The 22484-nt window shown below is 56.4% G+C and overlaps 1 protein-coding gene across 2 annotated transcripts in view; it reads left to right on the top strand.

Annotated features, from left to right (window-relative positions):
* Wwtr1 (WW domain containing transcription regulator 1) overlaps positions 1–22484 on the top strand; it is a 73456-nt gene that overhangs the window by 31926 nt on the left and 19046 nt on the right. For both annotated transcript variants that reach the window (XM_042665647.1, XM_042665646.1), the window contains exons 2-3: positions 10639–10775; positions 18886–19073. In XM_042665647.1, coding sequence (XP_042521581.1) covers positions 10639–10775; positions 18886–19073 — 325 coding nt within the window. The remainder of the gene's footprint in view (positions 1–10638; positions 10776–18885; positions 19074–22484) is intronic.

Raw genomic sequence — 22484 nt, 5'->3', positions numbered from 1 at the left:
CAGGGATTAAGGCATCCCTGGAAGTGGCAGCTGTGACCCCTGGGAGCCCTCCAGCTCTGCCTCCCTGCTTTCCTCCACGCCCCACAGGCTCAGAATTTAGCCTCGTTTGATGGCACCCTATGTGTATGTATAGCAGGCTCTGTGCACACTGTTCCTGATTGTCCCCCTTTGAATGGGGAGTAGAAGCTGAAGCTGGCTAGGCCCCTTGCAAAGCCCTGTGCCAACGTGCCCCCCTCCCCCCCCAGTGCAGCGGTGCTGCCCTCTGCCAGCAAAATCCAAGGGAGATCAGACGTCTCAAGTTCAAGGCCAGCCTGGGCTGCATGTGGGACCCTGTCTCAATAAGAACAGGACAGGGACAAAAATGCTTTACGTAGGAGGAAATGTCAAAATATTTTGCAAAATATACTCTTTTTTTTTTGTTGTTGTTGTTGTTGTTGTTTTGTTGGTAATGGGGGTTGAACTCAGGGCCTGGCGGTGTCTTTGAGCTCTTTTGTCCAAGGCTAGTGCTCTACCACTTTGAGCCGCAGCGCCCCTTTGGGTTTTCTGGTAGCTAATTGGAGATAAGAGTCTCAGGCTGGATCTCAGCCCTCCTGAGTAGCTAGGATTGCAGGTGTGAGCCACCGGTGCCCAGCTCAAATTCTGCTATTGATAGCAGCATCACTACTGGTCATAAAGTGTGAAATGTCTGAAAACTTGAATGGGCATTTCACAAACTCTCTGTGTCACGGAAGGCGATGCCCTCTCCGTCGTTGCTCTGGCCATGGCGTGGTCCTGGGCCTGGTCCGGCTGGCCTGGCCCTACCGCCATCTTGCTCTTGGCATGTGTGTGTGTGGCGCCAGCAGAGCCTCGCCCTGGCAGCATCGCTCTCGTTCACCGTCTCATAATCCCGTCACAATCCAAAGGAAATGTCAGTTGAGTCTTGCATTACTAACGTGAACCAAGAAAAGTCTAACAAAACTTTCTGTGGAGCCGGGCAGTGAATGCAATCTCTCATGATTTCTCTGGGGCAGCTTGAAGCCTGAAGGCACGCGAGCGGGGACAGAAGGGGGGGTAGGGAATGGAAGTAGAGTAATGAGGGGAAAAGTACAATTAAATTATTAGCCTTATCAGGAAGGAACTGTGTGGAATTGTTTCTAAGCTAAAGCAATCACAAAGCTGTATTTCCCCTTGGGTTGGAAGCTTCTCCATAAACCTCCATTAAGATGTCAGTGTTCCTTGTGAAGCCGTCTTGATTTGCATTCCCATGTACAACCATTAACAAAAGACCCTTTATGTCTCCGCACAGCTTGGTTTCAGACATGAACTCTGTCTTCCTTTATTATTTCATAGAATTTGGTTTCTTGACCGAACTTACTAGTAAATCATTCCTTGAGAAGTTGGAGAAGCCAGAGTCTTACTGGTGTGGTAAGGGCCAGTTTGGGAGCCTGAGGAGGAGGGGAGGGGGGGCGGGGGGACAGGGAAGGCCCCACCCTCAGAGACCCTGCTTCCTCCAAGTAAGACCTGCGCGTACCCTCAACCTCTTGCTGGATTTTCTAAGTTCTTAGCTAAAACTTTTTTTTGACGTTTGTAAATAGGTTTCCATAGTTGAAACCTAGAGTATAAAGAATCCTGTTGTTTCTTTTTTGTTGTTGTTGTTTAAAATGAGGCTTTTCCCTAAATATCTGGATATCAGCCAAGTTAATTTGGACAGTGACGAGCATATCAGCAGGTGGGGTGGGGTGGGGTTCATGGCCGCTTGAAGCTTTTCATGACCAAGCAAGAAAAGTATCGACTCTTCTCCTGCATGTGGAATATGTGGAATCTACACCTTAAAAAAAGAGTGACGTGAATGTGAAACGGGACCGGGTGGGTGGGAGCCACAGAAAGGGTGGAAGAGCCGGCAGGCGCAGTGGGGGAGGGCCGTGTCTGAAAACTGAGTAATACCTCCCACTCCACTGTTTTAAAGGGGCACGGATGTCTAGAGGCAGTGAATTTGATCAAAGTACATTACGTGGCCTCTGACGCGGTCACGCGGCACCCTGTGGCCACAAGGCTGCCGGTTTATATTTACCGTGTAAATAAGACACGCATTATTTATTTCTCAAGCGTGCTGGAAGGTTGCTTAGCCGTTAGCACAGGGGGCAGGACCTGATTTACAAAGTCTACAACCACTATGGAAATCCGCGTGCAGGTCCCTCAGGAGACGAACCCTAGACCCTGCCTTAAGACCTTGCTAAGTGTCGGAGGAGTAGGAGTTGCTGTACAAGGGACACCCGCAGGCCCGAGTATCTACCTCACCTCTGCTCCCAGTGGCCAGGCGTGGGGTTAGCAGTGGGTAGAGCGTGCATGCCAGTTGTCCTTTTGGCCCCTGGTCTTTCTTAGCTTACTGGTACTTCCTAGTAAGTACCAGTACTTCCTGCTAAGTACCAGGTAGTTCACTTATGGTAACTCAGGATCCTGTGAAGACTGAGTTCTCAGGACGTACTAAGTACTAGGTCACCTATAGTGAATCGGTTATGACCCTATAAGGGCTGAGTGCTAGTAATTGCTAAGTACCAGGTAGTTCACATATGGTAACTTGGTTCTGATCCCATTAGGACTGAGTTCTGGTACTTACTGTACCTCTTCCAACGTAGGCCCCTTGGCAGCCTGCCCGCTCTTTCTTTATTTTGGATAGCTTTACCCAGGCAGAGCCTCACCCTTGAATTGTTTTTGATGGCAGCAGACGGCATGTCGCAGCCCTTTGCAAACAGTGCCTGTCTGGCGGGATTTCGTGGACCCAGAGCCCTTCACCACCACTGGCCGGCTTCGTGAACTTTGGTGATTAACCTGGTTATTCATCCTGTGGGACGCTAAGCTCGGGCTTCTGGGGCCAGCAGAGTCTCCGGGAAGCATCCATGTGCTGGTTCGACCCGCGGCTCCCAGCCTCTGTTACTTGGAGTTGTGGCGTCTCTGTCCAGTGTCCAGCCCAGGCTGGTGGCCGGGCAGTCCCCTGCAGAGCGCCCAGTTTCCCATCAGGGTCAGGCCACTGACCTGCTCTTGGCTGGTTTGCAAGCCATACTGTCAGAGGCATTGTCCACACGAGGGGTGTTTCACATATGTTTCCACACGCAGTGTTTTCAGTCAGTGGCTCCTCAGTTCCTCACAAATGGAATTCCATCCGGAAAACTTGAGAGTTATTGGGGTGCTCAGAGGACATTGTGTTTCTTTCTGTGTAAGCCTTTGGCAGTGTTGTTCGGAGGTCCTCCAATACAGGGGATGAGAGCTCTCCGTGGGGGGCACAGTCCCGCAAGTCCTTCACAGACAGAAATCCCTCCATTAGTAACAGGAGAGCAGACCTTCCAGTCAGTGGGAAATCTCCTGGCTCAGGGCCACAGTCACGAGGAACCTGTACCGAAGACGCAAACGTGTCCCTAAAAGGAAAAACCTGCACATCGTGTAGAGAAAACGTATTTCCCGATTGTGTACCGTGCACACTCGCCTAGCCCTCAGCACACGTGAACTGTGCACCGTGCAATGCGTGTCCTCACGCGGCCCTCAGCACACGTGCACCATCCACCGCGTGTCCTCACCCGGCCCTCAGCACACGTGCACCATCCACCGCGTGTGCTCACCCGGCCCTCAGCACACGTGCACCATCCACCGCGTGTCCTCACCCGGCCCTCAGCACACGTGAACTGTGCATGTGCACCGCGTGTGCTCACCCGGCCCTCAGCACACGTGCACCATCCACCGCGTGTCCTCACCCGGCCTTCAGCACATGTGCACCATCCACTGCGTGTCCTCACCCGGCCCTCAGCACACGTGAACTGTGCATGTGCACCGCGTGTGCTCACCTGGCCCTCAGCACACGTGCACCATCCACCGCGTGTCCTCACCCGGCCCTCAGCACACGTGAACTGTGCATGTGCACCGCGTGTGCTCACCCGGCCCTCAGCACACGTGCACCATCCACCGCGTGTCCTCACCCGGCCCTCAGCACACGTGAACTGTGCACCGTGCAACACGTGTCCTCACCCGGCCCTCAGCACACGTGAACTGTGCATGTGCACCGCGTGTGCTCACCCGGCCCTCAGCACACGTGCACCATCCACCGCGTGTCCTCACCCGGCCCTCAGCACACGTGAACTGTGCACCATGCAACACGTGTCCTCACCTGGCCCTCAGCACACGTGAACTGTGCATGTGCACCGTGTGTGCTCACCCGGCCCTCAGCACACGTGCACCATCCACTGCGTGTCCTCACCCGGCCCTCAGCACACGTGAACTGTGCATGTGCACCGCGTGTGCTCACCCGGCCCTCAGCACACGTGCACCATCCACCGCGTGTCCTCACCCGGCCCTCAGCACACGTGCACCATCCACCGCGTGTCCTCACCCGGCCCTCAGCACACGTGCACCATCCACCGCGTGTCCTCACCCGGCCCTCAGCACACGTGAACTGTGCATGTGCACCGCGTGTGCTCACCCGGCCCTCAGCACATGTGCACCATCCACCGCGTGTCCTCACCCGGCCCTCAGCACACGTGCACCATCCACTGCGTGTCCTCACCCGGCCCTCAGCACACGTGAACTGTGCATGTGCACCGCGTGTGCTCACCCGGCCCTCAGCACACGTGCACCATCCACCGCGTGTCCTCACCCGGCCCTCAGCACACGTGAACTGTGCATGTGCACCGCGTGTCCTCACCCGGCCCTCAGCACACGTGAACTGTGCACCGTGCAACGCGTGTCCTCACCCGGCCCTCAGCACACGTGCACCATCCACCGCGTGTCCTCACCCGGCCCTCAGCACACGTGCACCGTGCATGTGCACCGCGCACTGATGTCCTGGTCCTGCCCTCTCGCCATGCTCGGTGCACCCATCATCCCGTCCACCCCTCTTGTGTCCGGATTACATACAGGCTGGCAGGCCCGGTGGGAAGGGAGGACCCCCCCAGCTGGTCATCAGACTGAATGTAAACAGTTATTTGTCGCAAACATGCAATTAACATGGAGTTAAAATGAAAAACACAGCTGCTGTAGGTTGGCAAGAAGAAAGCCAGGTGGTTGGAGAAGAAAATGAGCTGTGTTCTACAAGGCAGGCTTTCTTCTCATTTCTGGGGTGCAGGCAGTGCCCTTGGGCAGGGCGGGTGGCAGGGGCATGGAGCTGGGGGTCTGCAGGTGGACAGGTAGGACACAGATGCCCCGCTACGTCTGGATGAACAGTTGGGGTGCAGACACTGGCTGTGCCGCCTGCAGAGCCCTCCGCTCGCGTGAGCTGCGTGCCGACAGGACCCTCTTCCCCTCCCCTCACTCCAGGCCGAGGGACCTTAGATGGCCCCTGCCCCTGTGCGGGGCCGTCGCCTCCTCCCACGGCACCCTCCGTGGCGGGAAGGTCCAGGGAGGGAACCCAGCATGAATTTTGGAAGTGGGGACTCCTGGCCCGTACCACGAGCAAATTTAAGTGGCAGGCCTAGCAGATCCCACCTGTGTATTGGGGGTGCTGTTGCAGTTCCCACCTGTGTATTTAGGAGTACTGTTGCTCCCTCAGAGGCCGGGGTAGAATAGGCGAGGTGTCCCCTCGCCGATTGGGAGACCATCAGCAAGCACAGCCCTCTCCCTGTATGCAGCCCCCTGACCTTCACTGCACCCCACATTGCTGGAAACTTTTCTTTCTTTCCTTGTGCTAGGGATGGAGCCTGAGGCCAGGAGAAGTCCTGGTACTTTCCGAGTTTTCACAGAGATTAGGAAAACGCGGTTGAGCACTTGGCTGGGTTTTCAGAGGATAGTCAGACTGGCCCCAGTTGGGTGGTGTTGAGGAGCAGAGGGTAGCGGTCCCTGCAGGGCGTGGGGCCGGGTGAGTCACCGTTTCCCAAAGGGCTTTTCACATTCATGGTGTCCCCTCTGCCACAGGGGACAAAGTGGTGGTGAGTAAGCCCTGGCAGGAAGCACGGATGTTAAGCTATTCCTGCTCCAGGTCTACTCCCAGTGCTGCCGGCTGGCCTGTCCCTGCTGCCCGTGGCTTCAGCAAAGCCGGCCCCACATGGATGCTGGGCCAGGCAGTGCCGCGCAGCTGGCCACGCGGGCGGGCGGAAGCCGGTTCGCCCTGCTCTTCTCCTGAGGCTGCTATTTAAGCAAGCGGGGCCCCTGGTGTGGCTGGGGTGGAAGTGGAGGATTAGAGCCCGGTAGTTAAAAATACAACCCCTGCCATTCACTGGGAATTCCAGGGACAGCTGACATTTTTGGGCTGGCCAGTGAATGGCGGAGGCCGGAAGCATGCCCCCAGAAAAACGCTCCATCTTCTTGCCCCTCCTGCGGGGCCTCACGTCTCTGTTTCTGTAAGAACTATTACTCCCGCGTCAGAGACGCAGATCCCCTGGAACCTGGCAGGCACACCCTCCTGTGTGAACTCTGGGAAGGGGGCAGCTCCTGCCCGCACAAGCCTGCCAACCTCTAACGCAGCTTTGGGCTGAAGCTCTGAACACGCTGCTGGTGGCGCATCCGCAGCGTGTTGGTGCGGCCTGACTTTTTAGTTGTCGTGCAGTAGGATAGCGGGGAGGCCCCTCTAATGTGTCGCCGAGGCTTCCTTCCCACGCAGTTATCAGGTGGAGTGGAGCCGGTCAGGGCGCAGCTTGGGAGGCAGGGAGGCCAATAAGCCAAGCCAGGCCAGCTGTTCACACCACAGTCCTAGCCACACGGAAGTGGAGACTGGAACACACAGGTTGGAGGCTGTTCCAGGCAGGACGTTTGCTAGATCCCTTCTCAACCAAGAGTTGGCCAGGTGACATGTATTTGACACCCCAGCTACTCGGGAGGCTGAGATCTGGAGGATGGCAGTTCTAGGCCAGCCAGGACAAACAAGTTTGCGGGGAAAAGCCGATGCAGTGTCACCTGTCGGTCACCCTAGCTACCCTGGGAGCATCAAATAGGAGCGTCACTGTCCAAGTGTGAACCTTGGACAAAAAAAAAAGCAAAATCTCAAAAACAGCCAGTGTGAAAGAAGTCAGGAGTCATAATTACATTACTGGCAAGCACTTGAGTTCAGATCGCAGTACAGCCAAAAAAGAAAAGGAAATACAATAAAACCTGTAGCTCTCCTGGGAGCCAGGCCTTCATTTCTGCTCCAAATGGAGGGCAGGATTAACACGGACGGGGTGGGGGCAGCAGACTTGTTTTCAGTCATGTGGACAGGGCCAGGCCAGTGGGCTGGGGGTTGCTCTGGGGTCCTGCTGGCCTGGTTTGGGGGGGATAGGGGCTACGTGGAAAAAGGTGCTGGGGCCAGAAGGATGTGTGGGGCACCTGCTCTGTGCAGACCCTTCTCCGGTGCTGGTGAGGGGAGTGAAGTGCCACTGGCAGACATGGAGCAGAACAGAGTTGTTACTCCAGCACACGCAAAGCAGGTGTACGACAGGACATGCTCTTCCCAAGTCCGAGACTTGAGTCAGAGCATGGCTGACACGTGCAGTTAAATTGAAACGAAGCTATTCTTTACCTTTGAAATACAACAAGGACAGTGAATCTGATTTCCCATGTGTGTGTTCTCGTCCTAATTGGGGGGAATTTCAAAACTTCACTGTGTGTCTTGGGCAAGGCTTCTTGCCATCTGGTATGGGATTAAAGCTCCACATAGCATCCGTGGTCAGCTGACAGCTCAAGTTTCTGTGGCAAGCCCTATCTGGGAATGTCTCCACCTCACCAAATCTGTTTCCTTTCCATTTTTAGCCTCAGGGGGTCTGGTGGGGACAGTTCATGAAAAGCAAGTTGCAGAGCTGTTGGCTTTAGGAAAGCCCTAAGCAACACATCCTCCACACCTGACATCGTTGTAACATTGAGAAGGCACCAAACTAGTAAATCAGAATCTTAACCGTCCCTTTTCCTAAACACTGGTGGGTTTTCAGTACCTTGATTGAGCCTGTAGATACCATGGTGGGAGGGGGCAGCTCCCTGTGCTTTAGGGTCACCTGAAGCTCCCCTGTTCTGGTAGATGCCTGGCTTGAGGTTCCCTTCACTTAATGGGGAGGCAGAGCTGGGAGGCCAGCTCTCAGCCCAGGAGAGCTAGTGCCTGGAGAGTCCATACCTGAGCAGCCCTGAAAGCAGGAGGGACTGGGGCTGAGGGCAGCACAGGGGTCAAGCAAGGAGGCCCGGGTTCACGCCCTCTGTGTTATGAGGACCCGTGTGTGTGCGTGTGCACATGCGTGCGCACACATACACACGTGGAAGGCAAAAGGACAAGACGCTTGTACTTCAAAATGAAGTGTTTGGCTGTAGGAACAAGCATTCTGCTACTAGGAATTCTGAATGCCTCCAAAATGAAACCCTTGCAGTCATTTCTGTGTTTATAGCTTCTGCCATACAGAACGTGTAACTTAGCTTCTTCCATACACGAGGTACATTTGTCCAGATACACCAGGCCTTTTTCCTGAGCCACAAGAATTCTGTGCATTCTGTGTAGATGAGGTTTCATCTTTGTCTTTAGTGGTGCTGTTGCTAGTCAGGGTGGGGGATTGATATTTACAAATTATTTCTCACTTCTATACCTACCCAGTGCATCTGGCCTAATAGGTAAACTGATCTCTGCTGAGTGGGGAGGTGTGATGTGGGCCCTGTTTCATCCTCAGGAGGAGGAACTAACCTAATCGTTAGTTTCCTTTTTCTCCCAAGTGCAGAACTGGGGGACTAGGAGCTGGCCTGGGGGACTAGGAGTTGATCTGGGGGACTAGGAGCTGGCCTGGGGGACTAGGAGTTGATCTGGGGGACTAGGAGCTGGCCTGGGGGGCTAGGAGCTGGCCTGGGGGACTAGGAGCTGGCCTGGAGGACTAGGAGCTGGCCTGGGGGACTAGGAGCTGGCCTGGGGGACTAGGAGCTGGTCTGGAGGACTAGGAGCTGGCCTGGAGGGCTAGGAGCTGGTCTGGGGGACTAGGAGCTGGTCTGGGGGACTAGGAGCTGGCTTGGGGGACTAGGAGCTGGCCTGGGGGACTAGGAGCTGGCCTGGGGGGGACTAGGAGCTGGTCTGGGGGGCTAGGAGCTGGCCTGGGGGACTAGGAGCTGGTTTGAGGGACTAGGAGCTGGTCTGGGGGACTAGGAGCTGGCCTGGGGGGGACTAGGAGCTGGCCTGGGGGGGACTAGGAGCTGGCCTGGGGGGGACTAGGAGCTGGTCTGGGGGGGACTAGGAGCTGGTCTGGGGGACTAGGAGCTGGTCTGGGGGACTAGGAGCTGGCCTGCGGGGGACTAGGAGCTGGTCTGGGGGACTAGGAGCTGGTCTGGGGGACTAGGAGCTGGCCTGGGGGGGACTAGGAGCTGGCCTGGGGGGGACTAGGAGCTGGTCTGGGGGGGACTAGGAGCTGGTCTGGGGGACTAGGAGCTGGCCTGCGGGGGACTAGGAGCTGGCCTGCGGGGGACTAGGAGCTGGTCTGGGGGACTAGGAGCTGGTCTGGGGGACTAGGAGCTGGCCTGGGGGACTAGCAGCTGGTCTGGGGGACTAGCAGCTGGCTTGGGGGGGACTAGGAGCTGGCCTGGGGGACTAGCAGCTGGCCTGGGGGGGACTAGGAGCTGGTCTGGGGGGCTAGGAGCTGGCCTGGGGGACTAGGAGCTGGCCTGGGGGACTAGGAGCTGGTCTGGGGGACTAGGAGCTGGTCTGGGGGGCTAGGAGCTGGCCTGGGGGACTAGGAGCTGGCCTGCGGGGGACTAGGAGCTGGTCTGGGGGACTAGGAGCTGGCCTGGGGGACTAGGAGCTGGTTTGGGGGACTAGCAGCTGGTCTGGGGTACTGGAGCTGGTTTGGGGGACTAGGAGCTGGTCTGGGGGACTAGGAGCTGGTCTGGGGGATGAGGAGCTGGTCTGGAGGACTAGGAGCTTGTCTGGGGGGGACTAGGAGCCGGCTTGGGGAGGACTAGATACTGGCCTCAGGGACTAGGAGCTGGCCTGGACAGTGAGCCCCTTGTTGCCTGGCCTGGGAGGGAGGGCAGAGCTGGACCAATGCCGTGGTGACGGTGGTTTTGGTAGAGGCTGGTCCCCTAGGGACTGTGGTGACCTCACTGGCTCGGGCAGAATGAAGCCTGGGCCACCACGACCTTGAGGCACAGGGTCACTGGGACCCCGGTGTTCGTGGGCTCTGGGCCTGGAGGGGGGGTGGAGGCCCCACCTCCTGGGGGAAAGGTCACCAGGAATGGTGGCAGTGTGGCAGGATGGGAGGCCTGGGAGGGGACTCACCAGGGGGAGGGGGAGAGCAGGGCCCTTCAACCCCCACAGAATTTACCCCAAGAGAGGTGGCTTTCTGAACGCCTTTGCTAAAGGGAATTCATCCAGGGGAGAGCCCTTTCCTGCAACCTTTCCAGCTGAGTATTCCCAGAGAGCCTGGCGGTCAGCCTTGTCCCTCAGCAAGACAGGGGGAGCAGGCAGGTCTGGGGCCGGAGCCTTCTGGGGAGAGGGTGACTGTCAAAGCCTCCCCTGGGGCTGGGGAGTGCTGCTCCACCCAAGCTGCCAAGCAGGAGGCTGACAGCTGAGGGGGAGGCTCACAGCCAGCCTGTGAGCAGAGGGGCACGGCGTCCCTGGATGGGGCCCAGTGCAGGTGTCCCCCGCTGTGCACGAGCAGGTGGGAGGGAGTGAGCCTGGACGTGGTGAGGGTGAGGAGCCTCCCTTAGAAGTAATGAATCAAAGTAATGAGCTGCTCTCTCCTCCAGCCACATAGAGAAGATCACCACATGGCAAGACCCTCGGAAGAGCGTAAGTCACCCCCTGAGCCATGCGTCGCTACACGCAGCCCCAGCCTCCACACCAGTGCCACAGAGGCCCATGGCCACGTCCCAGCCCAACTTGGGTAAGTCTTGACCCCGCTCCCCCCCCCCGGGGCAGGCACACCCCACGGGGCCGTCCGTGACTGCCAGTGCCCACAGTGCTCGCCTCAGCCCCAGTGCCCGCTGCCTCTCAGCCAGCTCTTCTTGGGCTCTGGCGTCCTCCAGGTCAATGTCTGGCAGTGACCATAGTCTGCATCTTCAGCCAGACCAGCGCAAGTGGGGGAGGGGGGGCTCTGGGTAGTTGTGTTCAGACCGACCTCGCTCCCCACGAGGAGTAGCAGAATCCCGTTGTGGAGACGGGGCCCCCAGACGTGCAGCTTGTGGGCCACCCTGCTGCAGTATGGACCCTGTCAGTTCTGACCTCAATCTAGTCCACAATCCGTCAGTGCCTTCTGTAGCGCTTTAGAGAGGGCCCCGCTCCCGGCCTCTCCTTGGAATGCTCCGAGAGGCCCTGGAGAGTTGTGGGGCTTCCCCACCCCACACAGGGCTAAGAATCAGTGAGCTGATTGAAAGTTTTATGAAAGAGCTGCTGTTCCCACATGGCCTCTCCTTCAGCTCGGACCACCAGACACTGCAGGGCTACTCTGGGGAGTGAAGGAACATCCTGGTGCTCTTCAGGAATGACAGGACACAAACGTGGAGGGAGGCCTTATTCTCAGACTCCTGCCTCTCTCTGCCTTTGCTTAGCCAAAGCCAGCTTCAACTCAAGTGGGCTGAGCTCATCCAGGAAGAGCCTGGGTAATCAAGCTCGCCCTCCATCCAAGAACAGATAACTTGGGTGGCCCGTCCTCTCCCAGCCCAGGTAGACACACGCATGCACACACACAGCGTAACACACATAACACATGCACACACACACACACGCGCGCGCGCACACACAGCCCAGTCTCACTAGGAGCCGCCTACAGAATGCAACCCAGACATTCTGAAACATGATTATTGTTGGATTAAGTACCTTTGTTTCTCAGTGAGTTTCATAAGAACATTCTGGATTCTTCCAGCGATATCTGAATGTTTGCCCATTGGAGGGAGCACTGCTGGAGGGCAGAGGATCACTCGTGAGGTCGGAGCGCAGGAGGAGGAGCAGGAGGAGGCTAGAATGCCAGCCACCAGCAGAGAGCTCCGTCCTGGTGGTCTGCGAATGTCGGTTCATGTTAGCCCTATTACCAGTTTAAAAATACCAAGTGCTGATCCTTTTCCTCTTTGAATTCTTAAATTTGGAACTTCAGTTCTTTTCCATGGAGAGGAGAAAGGAAGTTGTCTGTGCCCTTGAGGCGGGTGACTTCTGGGCAGGAGGGGATAGGATCAGCACCTTCATAGCGCTCACTCGGTGGCGGTGCTCTGCAGTCAGATCCAGAGCGTAGCGGTGACTGCGCAGCGGAAACAAACCTTCTGCCCGCGTCCTTAACTCTCTGCAGGTGAGACAGCGAGACTTGGGAATTGGACTCCAGTCTTTCCATCTTGACTGCCGGTTACTAGCTCCGTGACCCTGTCAAGAGTCACATCATGCCTCAGTTTCTCCACACAGAGCAGGGAATCGAGGACAGTTTCATTGTTCTTAAGGGATTTCAAGAGAGAAAGAAGTTTGTTTGGGGCTGGTTGGATTGTGTAGTGCTCTGAGCTAGGAATGCCCTGCATTGCTTTCAATGAGGGTGGTGGCCCCGGTGGAAATGCATCAGCTCCCCTGCCCCAAGACTCCCCAAGGTGCACAAAGCACCTTGCTGTGTCTGAGGGTTTAGGTGCATTTCTGAAGTGTGTCTTGTAAAACCCGGTTGCAAGGCCTGAAGCCATCACTTTGTGAAAAGAGATTTGCTGTTTAGCTTCACCATATTTTAAAAAATCTAGTGGAAACAAAATGGACTCAGCAGTATAAAATTGCAAAAAAAAAAACACCCAAACCAAACTGACAAACAGAAAACCTTTTTCCCCACTTTAGTTCAGATAATCACCTCCAGATTGCTGTAGTGTGTCAACTGGGATTTTTTAGTTTTGTGTTTGCCAAGTTGGGTTTTACACAGCTCTGTTTTGTCTGAGTAGATAGATGGTTGATCTCGAGTGCAAACCTGCAAACACCCCCGGGTCGGAAGCGTAGAAGAGAGATGATCTGTGTCCCTAATGATGTCACTCAGGGGCTGACAGGTGTGTGTGTGTGTGTGCGTGCACGCACGTGCACATACAGGTGTGCATGCATGTTTGTATGCATGGATGTGCACACACATGCACGTGTGTGCGCTTCATCCAGTGGCTTGAAGTCAGGGCCTCTCACCTTTCTTGATCAGGGGTTGACTCTCTACCACTTGAGTCATGCCTTCAGCCTGGCTTCTTTGCTGGTTATCTTGGAGCTAGAATGTTACAGACTTTTCTGGAAAGGGAGACCATTTTGGATAATGGTCCACAGAATCAGAACTGGGTTTCCCTGGGGCTCGCCCTTTCTTGGCTAGATATTTAAGCTCCTCACCCTCAATGTGGAGGGCACTGACAGAGCAGGGGTTTGGGTGTTCCCCAGTGTGGCTGGTCGGGTGCCCACAGCTGTGACCCAGTTTACCACCTCGGTCCTTGTTCTGTTGTCCCTCGCCAGCCCCCCCAGGCGTGAGTGCAGCCCGCCCAGGCGCCGTGCTCTAGGTGGAGACCACACAGCCTCCTCAGACACCTTGCTGCCCTGGAGAAAGAGACAGCAGTTGTTTGTTGTTGACCTTGCTCTCTGGCATGGGCGCCCGGCCCTGGCACACACCGGTGCAGCTCTTTCTTGGCCTGAGTTCTCCAGACCGAACGACTTCACCAGACTGCCGGTCCTTGCCAGCCCTCAGGACTCCAGCAGAGTGCAGCCCGTAGTGTTTTTACCTTTTTTGCAGCTAGTATTTTAAATGCACATGCACACACATGTCCACACACTCATATGTACACCTGTGCACACTCCCGCACATGTATGCACACACACACTCACAGCCCAGAGTGTCTGTACCTAAATTATAAACATGTGTGGCGTGATGTTCAGACAAGATGGAAAATCCTGCCTGAACTGGGTTTGCTACATTTTCTCCTTTCCCTCTAGGAGTTAAAGCCACTTAAAAATACTTTATCGAAAGCAAGTAAGATGGCTCAGGGTTGCCATGGTCTGTGCCCCTTGGGGCCTAGAGAATGGTGTCCCCACGGCTCACAGAGTTCTGCACCTCCATCAGTCAGCTACTGGTGGTCTGTGGAGGGTTCCTGGGTCATAACGCACCTGTCTCCACTCTGCCTGCGGGACAGAGCCAACTCCCTGAACACCTTCACAGAAGCAAGCCCCTGCCCTCCTGCCCCTGAGCAGAGCCCTGCCCTGCCCTCAGGAGGGCAGGGGAGACCAGCTCCCGGTTGGTTGTGCCCCTTTATCTGTAAAGGAGGCCGGTCTTGGGCTCTGAGGGGAGTTGTGGCGAGAATGTGTCACTGTGAGCCCCTCTCTGGTCATGCTGGCCAGGGGCGGCCCTGCCTAGCACCTGGCCCTGTTCACAGCTCAAAGTGGAGGGGTGGGGTGGGCGGGGCAGTCACTCCTGCCCCTGTGCCCCTGTGTGCCCTGCCCGCGTCAGCTGACCAATTCCTTCTTCCCTTCTGGAGTCTACATTTACTCCCCGGGGGCTGTGCAGCTGCTGTGGCCAGGACAGCTGCTCCCCAGGCCTCACTCTGAACCACTGTCCACGACGACGACACCGGCCCACACCCGCACAGGAGGCCAGGAGGCTGGGAGCAAGGCAGGGAAATGAGTCTAAACGCAGTGTGAGCAGCGAGCCGGACGCAAACCCAGAAAATGAGTCTAAACGCAGTGTGAGCAGCGAGCCGGACGCAAACCCAGAAAATGAGTCTAAACGCAGTGTGAGCAGCGAGCCGGACGCAAACCCAGAAAATGAGTCTAAACGCAGTGTGAGCAGCGAGCCGGAGTGCAAACGCAGAAAATGAGTCTAAGCGCAGTGTGAGCAGCGAGCCGGACGCAAACCCAGAAGATGAGTCTAAACGCAGTGTGAGCAGCGAGCCGGCACTGGGTCTGGACGGCCTCTTCTCTCCTGTATGGTGTGCTGCATGCCTGCCACCAGGGGGCTGAGGCAGGAGGCTTGTGAGTTCAAGGCCAGCCTAGGCCGCTGTCCCCAAACACCAAAACCAAACATATCATTGTTATTTTACTCACTGTAGATAAAGATAATGCTATACAGAAAAAGGAGAGAGAGCTGGTGCTCTACCATCTGAGCCATGCCTCCAGCTTGCTGTTTGACTGGTTGATTGGAAATGGAGTCTTGTGGACATTTCTGCCTGGGCTGCCTCTGAGTCTTGATCCTCAGATCTCAGCCTCCTGTGTAGCTGGGATGACAGGCGTGAGCCACTGGCACCTGGCATGGGAAGTGTATTTTTAATCAGGCCCTCCCTTTCCCACCAGCCCCCTCTGTCTGTTTCCACATGTTTTCACTAAGCCTTAAAAGGAAGTTTCATTGGAAATTATTTTGCTTCCAGTATGTGTTCTGCATTTTGTTCCTTATTATTTTTTGTCCTTTTCCTTTTCAGTTTATATTTCTCAGATACCAGTGAAGAGTGAGTTTTGTACTTTGCCAAGGCTTAAATGTCTGCAGAGCTGGAAAGAAGTGAGGTTGAAGGAGGAAAAGGAAGGAGGAAGGAGGAAGTGTGAGAGTGGCTGGTTACGGCCTGGCTCACAAGACATTCCCATAGCTGCTTCAGACCGCCTCCTATTTCAAATATCAAGACAGACACTCTCCCTGGCCCGCTCTTGTCTGAGGCCGCGATGCCTGCATTCAGTAGGGTTCTCTCCCCATGGGGTGGGGGTCCCCAGCATGGTGGCCCCCGGTGCCCAGTGTGCTGTCTGGAGGCCTCTGGGTGCCTTTGCTGCTTTGTCATAGGACTTTTCTGAAGACCAGATCGCCCAGCCCTGCCGCCTGGGTCCATTTCCTGTTTAGGATTGTTGTTTTTGGTTCTGCACATGGCCTGGCTGGGAACAGGGCTCCTCTAGCTCACGTTTCTACGAGTCCTCAGAGCTGGCCAGTAGTTTTCCATGTGTGTTGCTGGTCTGTGTCTGGGCCTCAGGGCTGTCTCCTGTATGTTTACTGAGGTGCCCAGCCTGGGGCAGACGCAGGCCAGCGCTGCGCCCGGGCCGGCATTCTCCTCTGCCTGCCCAGCCCAGCTGCGCCTCATCTTCCCTGCAGAGCCGACCAATAAAAAAGCTCCACAAACCTTCTCCAGCTAGTGAAAATAAACGCATGAATCAGAGTTTCCATTTCCTGCCGGGACAAAAGTGTACCTATTGTCTGGAGATAGGCTGGCCGGGACTGCTGGCGAGGGGTTAAATTCCACACTGCCTGCGGCAGGCGATTCTAGAACCACAGCCCAACACCAGTGTCTGCTACCCCAAGTTGGGGCGTCCTGCCAGGCTGATGAATCCCTGGAGGCCCACACTGGGCTGCTGTCTGCAGGAAAGGGAGGCTCTGTTACAGCACAGGGGTCTGGAGAACTCGAAGCCAGAGGGGCGTGAGGTCCCCCACCCCAGATTTCTCTGGCTCCGTGTGTATGTGTGTGTACTGGGGTTTGACCTGTTTTTTGCAAGGCTGGTGCTCTATGATTTGAGCCACAGCTCCACTTTCGTCCCTTTAATCGGCGGTAAGTCTCAGAGACTTTCCCTCCCTGGGCTGGCTTTGAGCTGTGATCCTCAGATCTCTGCTTCCTGAGTAGGTAGGATTGCAGCTTCTGGCCGCCTCAGCCCAGACAGCGGGAATGTCTGAGTCTCCTGTGTCCATGGGCTGTGGGTGGGGTGTGCCTGCAGCCCAGCAATGTGGGGTTTTCGTCCTCAGCAGAGTTCTCCAGATGCTCACATTTCTGACGTGCCAAGTCATTTCCCGGTGCTCAGGGTGTCCTGGAAATGAATGCAGGTCCTGTCACAAGCCCCAAGCCAGCGGGGCAGGGCACCCAGCCCCACACCCTGGACCTGCCTACAGCTGGTGGGCTCGGGGCACCCGAGCGCCCAGGCTACACCACACCTTGGGGCATGTGGAAGCGGTTGTAACTGAAGCAGACTAGCCAGGAAGGCGAGGCCAACTGTGGCTTAGCCCAGAGCCTGGAGCCAGGGCCTCATGACTGACCCTGGTCCAGAGGCCCCTTACCCTGAATGGAACAAGGGCATCGGTGTGGAGTTGGGGCCTGGCCACTTCTTGGTTTAATACTTTACAGATTTTTGGAAGCAAATGTGCCCTCAAGTGAAAAGCTGCTTTTACTTTTCCTCTGACCTTGTTGGAAGGCTAATACAGTTTCTGGGAAATAAGAGAAACAATTGGGTTGCTGTTGGCTGAGCTGAGAGGCAGACAAGACAGGAGGGTTAGAGAGCGGGGAGAGGAGAAGAGGGAGTGGAGGGGTCTGCGGCTTTTCTTCTGTCCCGTGTCGACACAGGCAGGGCTCAGTGACAGCCGAGCAGCTCAAGTATAGAGCACTGGCTTTGAGCAATACATGCATGCATGCATGCATACTAAACAAATAAAATGTCAGGTCAGCACCCAGGACCTCGAGTTCAAGCCCCAGGAAAGGAAAATAAGCAATCAAAAATAAAAACCAGGATTATCACCCAGTGCTTTTCCAGCCTCCTTTCTTTCTTTCTTTTTTTTTTGGTCGGTCATGGGGCTTGAACTCTGGGCCTGGGCGCTGTCCCTCAGCTCTTCAGCTCAAGGCTAGCGCTCTACCACTTGAGCCACAGCTTATGTGGTGCTGAGGAATTGAACCCAGGGCCTCAGGCATGCAAGGCACGTGCTCTACCACTGAGCCACCTTCCCAGCTCCCCAGCCTCCTTTCTGACCTGAAGATTTTAGGTAATAAAAACACTGGCCATCTTCTGTGCCTGCAGTGGTTATGTCAGAAAACGTAAGATCCCGTTTAGTGCTGGGAACTACCACTGTGCTCTTTCTTGTAGCCTGAGGTGGGTTGTGTGAACTCTTCTCTGAGGGAGCAGGTGTGCGCAGAGCTGGCCTCCTGCCCCTGGCTTCAAGTTGCTCTCCCAAGCTGGGCGAGCTACCGTAGCACCAGTTGGGGCTGCTCTTTCTTTTTCCCCCGTCTTCAGTGTTTAAAATACTTGTAATTCGGGCTGGGAAGGTGGCTCAGTGGCAGAGCACTCGCCTTGCATGCCTGAGGCCCTGGGTTCCATTCCTCAGCACCACATAAGCAAAAAGAAAAAAGCCGGAGGTGGCGCTGTGGCTCAAGTGGTAGAGCGCTAGCCTTGAGCTGAAGAGCTGAGGAACAGTGCCCAGGCCCAGAGTTCAGACCCCACGACCAGACCCCCCCCCCCCCAAAAAAAAAAAAACAAACCAACTTGTAATTCCTCTGTCCAATCACAGATGGGTTTAACATTGTGTGTGTGTGTGTGTGTGTGTGTGTGTGTGTGTGTGTGCATGCACACGCGTGCACATGTGCACCAGTTCAAGGGCTTGAATTCAGGGCCCGAGCACTGTCTCTTGAGCTTTCGTGGTCAAGGCTAGCGCTCTACCACTTGAGCCACAGCTCCACTTCTGCCTTTCCTTGGTGGTTTATCAGAGATAAGAGTCTCATGGACTCTCCTGCCCGGGCAGTCTTTGAACCCTTATCCTCAGATCTCAGCTGCCTGAGTAGTTAGGATGACAAGCGTGAGCCACCGGTGCCTGGCTTTGTATCATTTTTTTCATCTGTCTTTCCCTTGGGAAAAAACCAAACCTTTTCTGTTAGGCATTCATTTGTGAGTCTGGCTCAGCCTCTTCCGGGATCCTTTTAAATAAAGCACTCAGGAAGTGTTTCTGTATGTGTTTTGCACAGTGTTGTCCACTCGCCTGTCTGTCCTAGAGCTCCTGCATACCCACTGCATGGTAATCAGGGGCCTGCCTGCCTCACCCAGTTCCCCGGAAGAAATCCTCCAGAGGGGTGACCGCGTGCCTGAGGGCTTCTCTGACTTGAAGTGCGCACCACCACTGAGATTTTTAATGGAGCGCAAAAGCCCAGCATTAGCTGAGCCAGGAATGCCCTTCTGTGGTCAGATGGGAAGCAAGAAGCTGACTTCATCCGTGACCTCATCGTGGGCTAAGGGGACATCACGACCTCTCACTGATGATAACCTGGAGCCCGGGCACTGATCTCCTCTTCTCTCTCTAGTGATGACCTCCCAACACCAGCCGCCGATGGCGCCCGGTGCCCTGGGCCAGCAGAACCCCTCCGCGGGGCTGGTGCCCGTGCCCCCTGCGCTGACCACCCAGCAGCAGCAGCAGCAAAAGCTGCGGCTCCAGAGGATCCAGATGGAGAGGGAGAGGATTCGGATGCGGCAGGAGGAGCTCATGCGGCAGGTACAGCGGGCAGCAGTCACTGCTGGGCGGACGGCTTGGCTGGGCAGCAGGCCCTATGGGGCCCTCGGCCTCCCTGAGAGCCTCACCTAGTGCAAGAGGCTGTGTGCACATCAGCTATGCGGCTCCATCCACGAGTGGGTGTCACAGTGTGTCAGTGTACTACAATGTGTGCGCGCGTCCAAGCCCAGGCAGGAGAGAGTGGGGAGAAAGAGCAGGTTCCACGCTGTGTGGCCACAAATGACCCCAGACGTAGTGGCGTTGGTTATACCGAACAACTTCGAGAGCCAGGGATCAGGAGAGGGCTCAGCTGGACAGCCCTTCCTCCCTGCCGGTTGACTGTGGGAGTGTGTTGGGTGGAGGCCCGCCATGGAGGCCTGAGGTGAACAGACCACTGGGGCCCCGTGTGTCTGGGGAGAGGGTGTGGGCAGAGAGTCGCAGTGAGGCCTAGCCCCGCACACCGCCCAGGAGCCATGTCCACCCCCACCCCGTCCTAGGGGGGAAGATGGCGGAGTCTCTCACAGAGATGGTGTCAGCCACCTCCTCTGCTCCAGTGTAGATGACAGAAAAGGGAATGTGGAGGGGGTGAGGGAGGAAGGGACTTGGATAAGGCGCAGTCCTGCACTGCGCCGTTGGGCATTCTTGGGTAAAATAATAAACAAGGTAAGCAGACAGATAAAGTAGAGTCTTGCCGTGTAGCCGGGCTGGTCTGGTCCTCCTGCCTCATCTCCCAAGTCCTGGGATTACAGGCGTACTTTGCCACACCTGGCTGGACCGTTCACTAGGCAGACAGACGCTGCCCAGGGGCTCATTCCGGGAGCGAATGAGAGGAGCCTGGTGGTGCACACCTTCCATCTCAGCAGCCTGGAGCCAAGGCAGAACTGAGAACTGGAGCCAGCGCCGCGCCTCACTGGTGGCTGGGTCTGCGGAGGGGAGCACCCTCCCTTCCCTGTCGCACGCATGCTTGCAGGTCTGCACCTTCTCCAGCTACATTTTGGGGAGAAAGGTTTTGGTTTGTTCTATCGTTGTTTCGACTTAGCCTTGTAAAGCCAGATGTGTGGACTGTTAACGGTTCCCACGTGGCTTTCTCAGGAGAGGACTGCTAGGCGTCGGATGCAGAGGCTGAGTGTGAGGGGGGGGGGGGGGCACAGCTCCTCGCAGGCCCCGGGCTCCATCCCCAGCACAGGAAGAAAGGTGCCTGGTGAACAGCAGTCGCATCTTAGAGACCGTCTCTGGAAGTAAAAGGAGGAGGCCTGAGTGGTTCTTGTCCGTTGTCTTGAGCTGGCCTGCCCAGGTGGGCACAGCTGGGCCTTCCCCCGGAGCCTAGGCTCGGGCCTGCGCAGTTATTTAAGGGTAACAGTTGTCCGTGCTGCTTTTAGATGCCATGATCATGTTTCTTGGCAGGAAGCAGTTGTGTTATTGTTGTCTGTTTTGGATAGCATTTCCACCTGGACTAACGTCTCTATCTTGTGAGTGGCGTGCATTGTAGGCAGGGTTACGGTGGCATTGAGGTTTGTTTGGTTTTGTATCTCAGTGAACATTGGTGAGTGTGTGTGGCCCCTGTATTTCTCCTCCTCCCACCCCTGCTTCCTGCAGGGGGCATGGGGCACACGTAGGTACTGTGGATGGTTTGTAGGACAGAAATGACAAGAGTTCACCTCTGGGCCATCCTGGAGGCTGTGGGATAGGGTGTCTTGTGCAGCATGGCCCCAGTCCACCACAGAGCAGGGACAAGGCTGTCCACATCCACTCAGGGCTATGCTGGTGTGCCTGTGCATGTGCGTGCGTGAGTGCATGTGTGTGTGTGTGTGTGTGTGCGTGTGTGCGCAGCGTGGTCCCAGTCCCACACCACAGAGCGGGGAAAAGGCTGTCCACGTCTACTGCGCTGGTGTGTGTGTGCGTGTGTGTGCGTGTGCACGTGTGCAGTGTGGTCCCAGGCCCCACACTGCAGAGAAGAGGGGAAGGCTATCTGTGTCCACCCAAGACTGTGCTGCTTTGTGTGCGTGTGCAGCCTGTGTGTTCACATAGTGGCCTGCACAAGTGTGTACACACATGCATGTGCATAGAAAAGGCTGTCCAAGTCTACTGCGGCTTGTGTGTATGCGGCGTGTGTGCACAGTGGCTTGCACAAGTATGTGTGCACATGCACATAGGGTCTCCGCGTCTGCCCAAGGGAGCCGCTGCGTGTGTGTGCGTGTGTGTGCACAGTGGCTTGTACAGATTGTGCGTGCGTACATCTGTACGCAATGCACTCATGAGTATATGTGTGTGTCCGAGCGCACACGTGTGTGTGCACAGGAGGGCGTGTGCGTTGCAGCGTGCACACATGTGTGTGTGCGGTTTGGGGGGGTGGCGTGGCTGGTGTTATTTCTGCTGCTGGTGTCCGGGAGGCGAGGTCTGTGGACTGGTCTGGAGGACGCGTGTGTTGGTTCACGGAAGCAGAAAGCTGCTGGGGAGGGGGGCGTGGGGGGACCGGGGCCAGGAAGATGCCGCCTCATGGACTTGCGGCTGGTGACCACGACGAGGGCTTGGCTCCTCCCAGGCCTCCCCCGGGGTCTGGAGACCCACGTTTGCTCCATCCTTAATGAAGGCTGGGGGCTTGGAGAACGCAGAGCAGACAAGCGCGCTGACCGAGCCTGGCCTCCGTGGCCAGACGGCAGGGCCGGCCGTCCTGGCAGCCCGCGCCCTCCCTCCCTCCCTCACCCGCCCCTCGCGCCTGGGACGGCGGGCCAGCTGGCGCCCCGTGCCGTCCCGAGCCCACAGAGGCACGCCCGCGGCGGGTTTCTGTCCTGACAAACGTTTGGAGGGAGGTGGCGCAGGCGGAGACGATGGCCTGTTCGTGTCCCTCGTGGCTCCACGGCCAGGAACGTGTTTCCCTTGTGTGGTGTTTGGGGTGACTGGTGGACATGAACTTGTGTGGTGTTTTGGGGTGACTGGCGGACATGGCCTTGTGTTTTGGGGTGACTGGTGGACACGGCCTTGTGTTTTGGGGTGACTGGCAGACACAGCCTTGTGTTTTGGGGTAACTGGCAGGAATGAACTTGTGTGGTGTTTGGGGTGACTGGTGGACACGGCCTTGTGTGGTGTTTGGGGTGACTGGTGGACACGGCCTTGTGTGGTGTTTGGGGTGACTGGTGGACACGGCCTTGTGTTTTGGGGTGACTGGCGGACACGGCCTTGTGTTTTGGGGTGACTGGTAGACACAGCCTTGTGTTTTGGGGTGACTGGTGGACATGGCCTTGTGTGGGGTTTGGGGTGACTGGTGGACACGGCCTTGTGTTTTGGGGTGACTGGCGGACACGGCCTTGTGTGGTGTTTGGGGTGACTGGCGGACACGGCCTTGTGTGGTGTTTGGGGTGACTGGTGGACACGGCCTTGTGTTTGGAGTGACTGGTGGACACGGCCTTGTGTTTT

Source organism: Dipodomys spectabilis, unplaced genomic scaffold (genome assembly GCF_019054845.1).
Source record: "Dipodomys spectabilis isolate Male_0828 unplaced genomic scaffold, ASM1905484v1 ptg000340l, whole genome shotgun sequence".
NCBI lineage: Eukaryota > Metazoa > Chordata > Mammalia > Rodentia > Heteromyidae > Dipodomys > Dipodomys spectabilis.
This window is presented reverse-complemented; position numbering and strand designations above follow the sequence as displayed.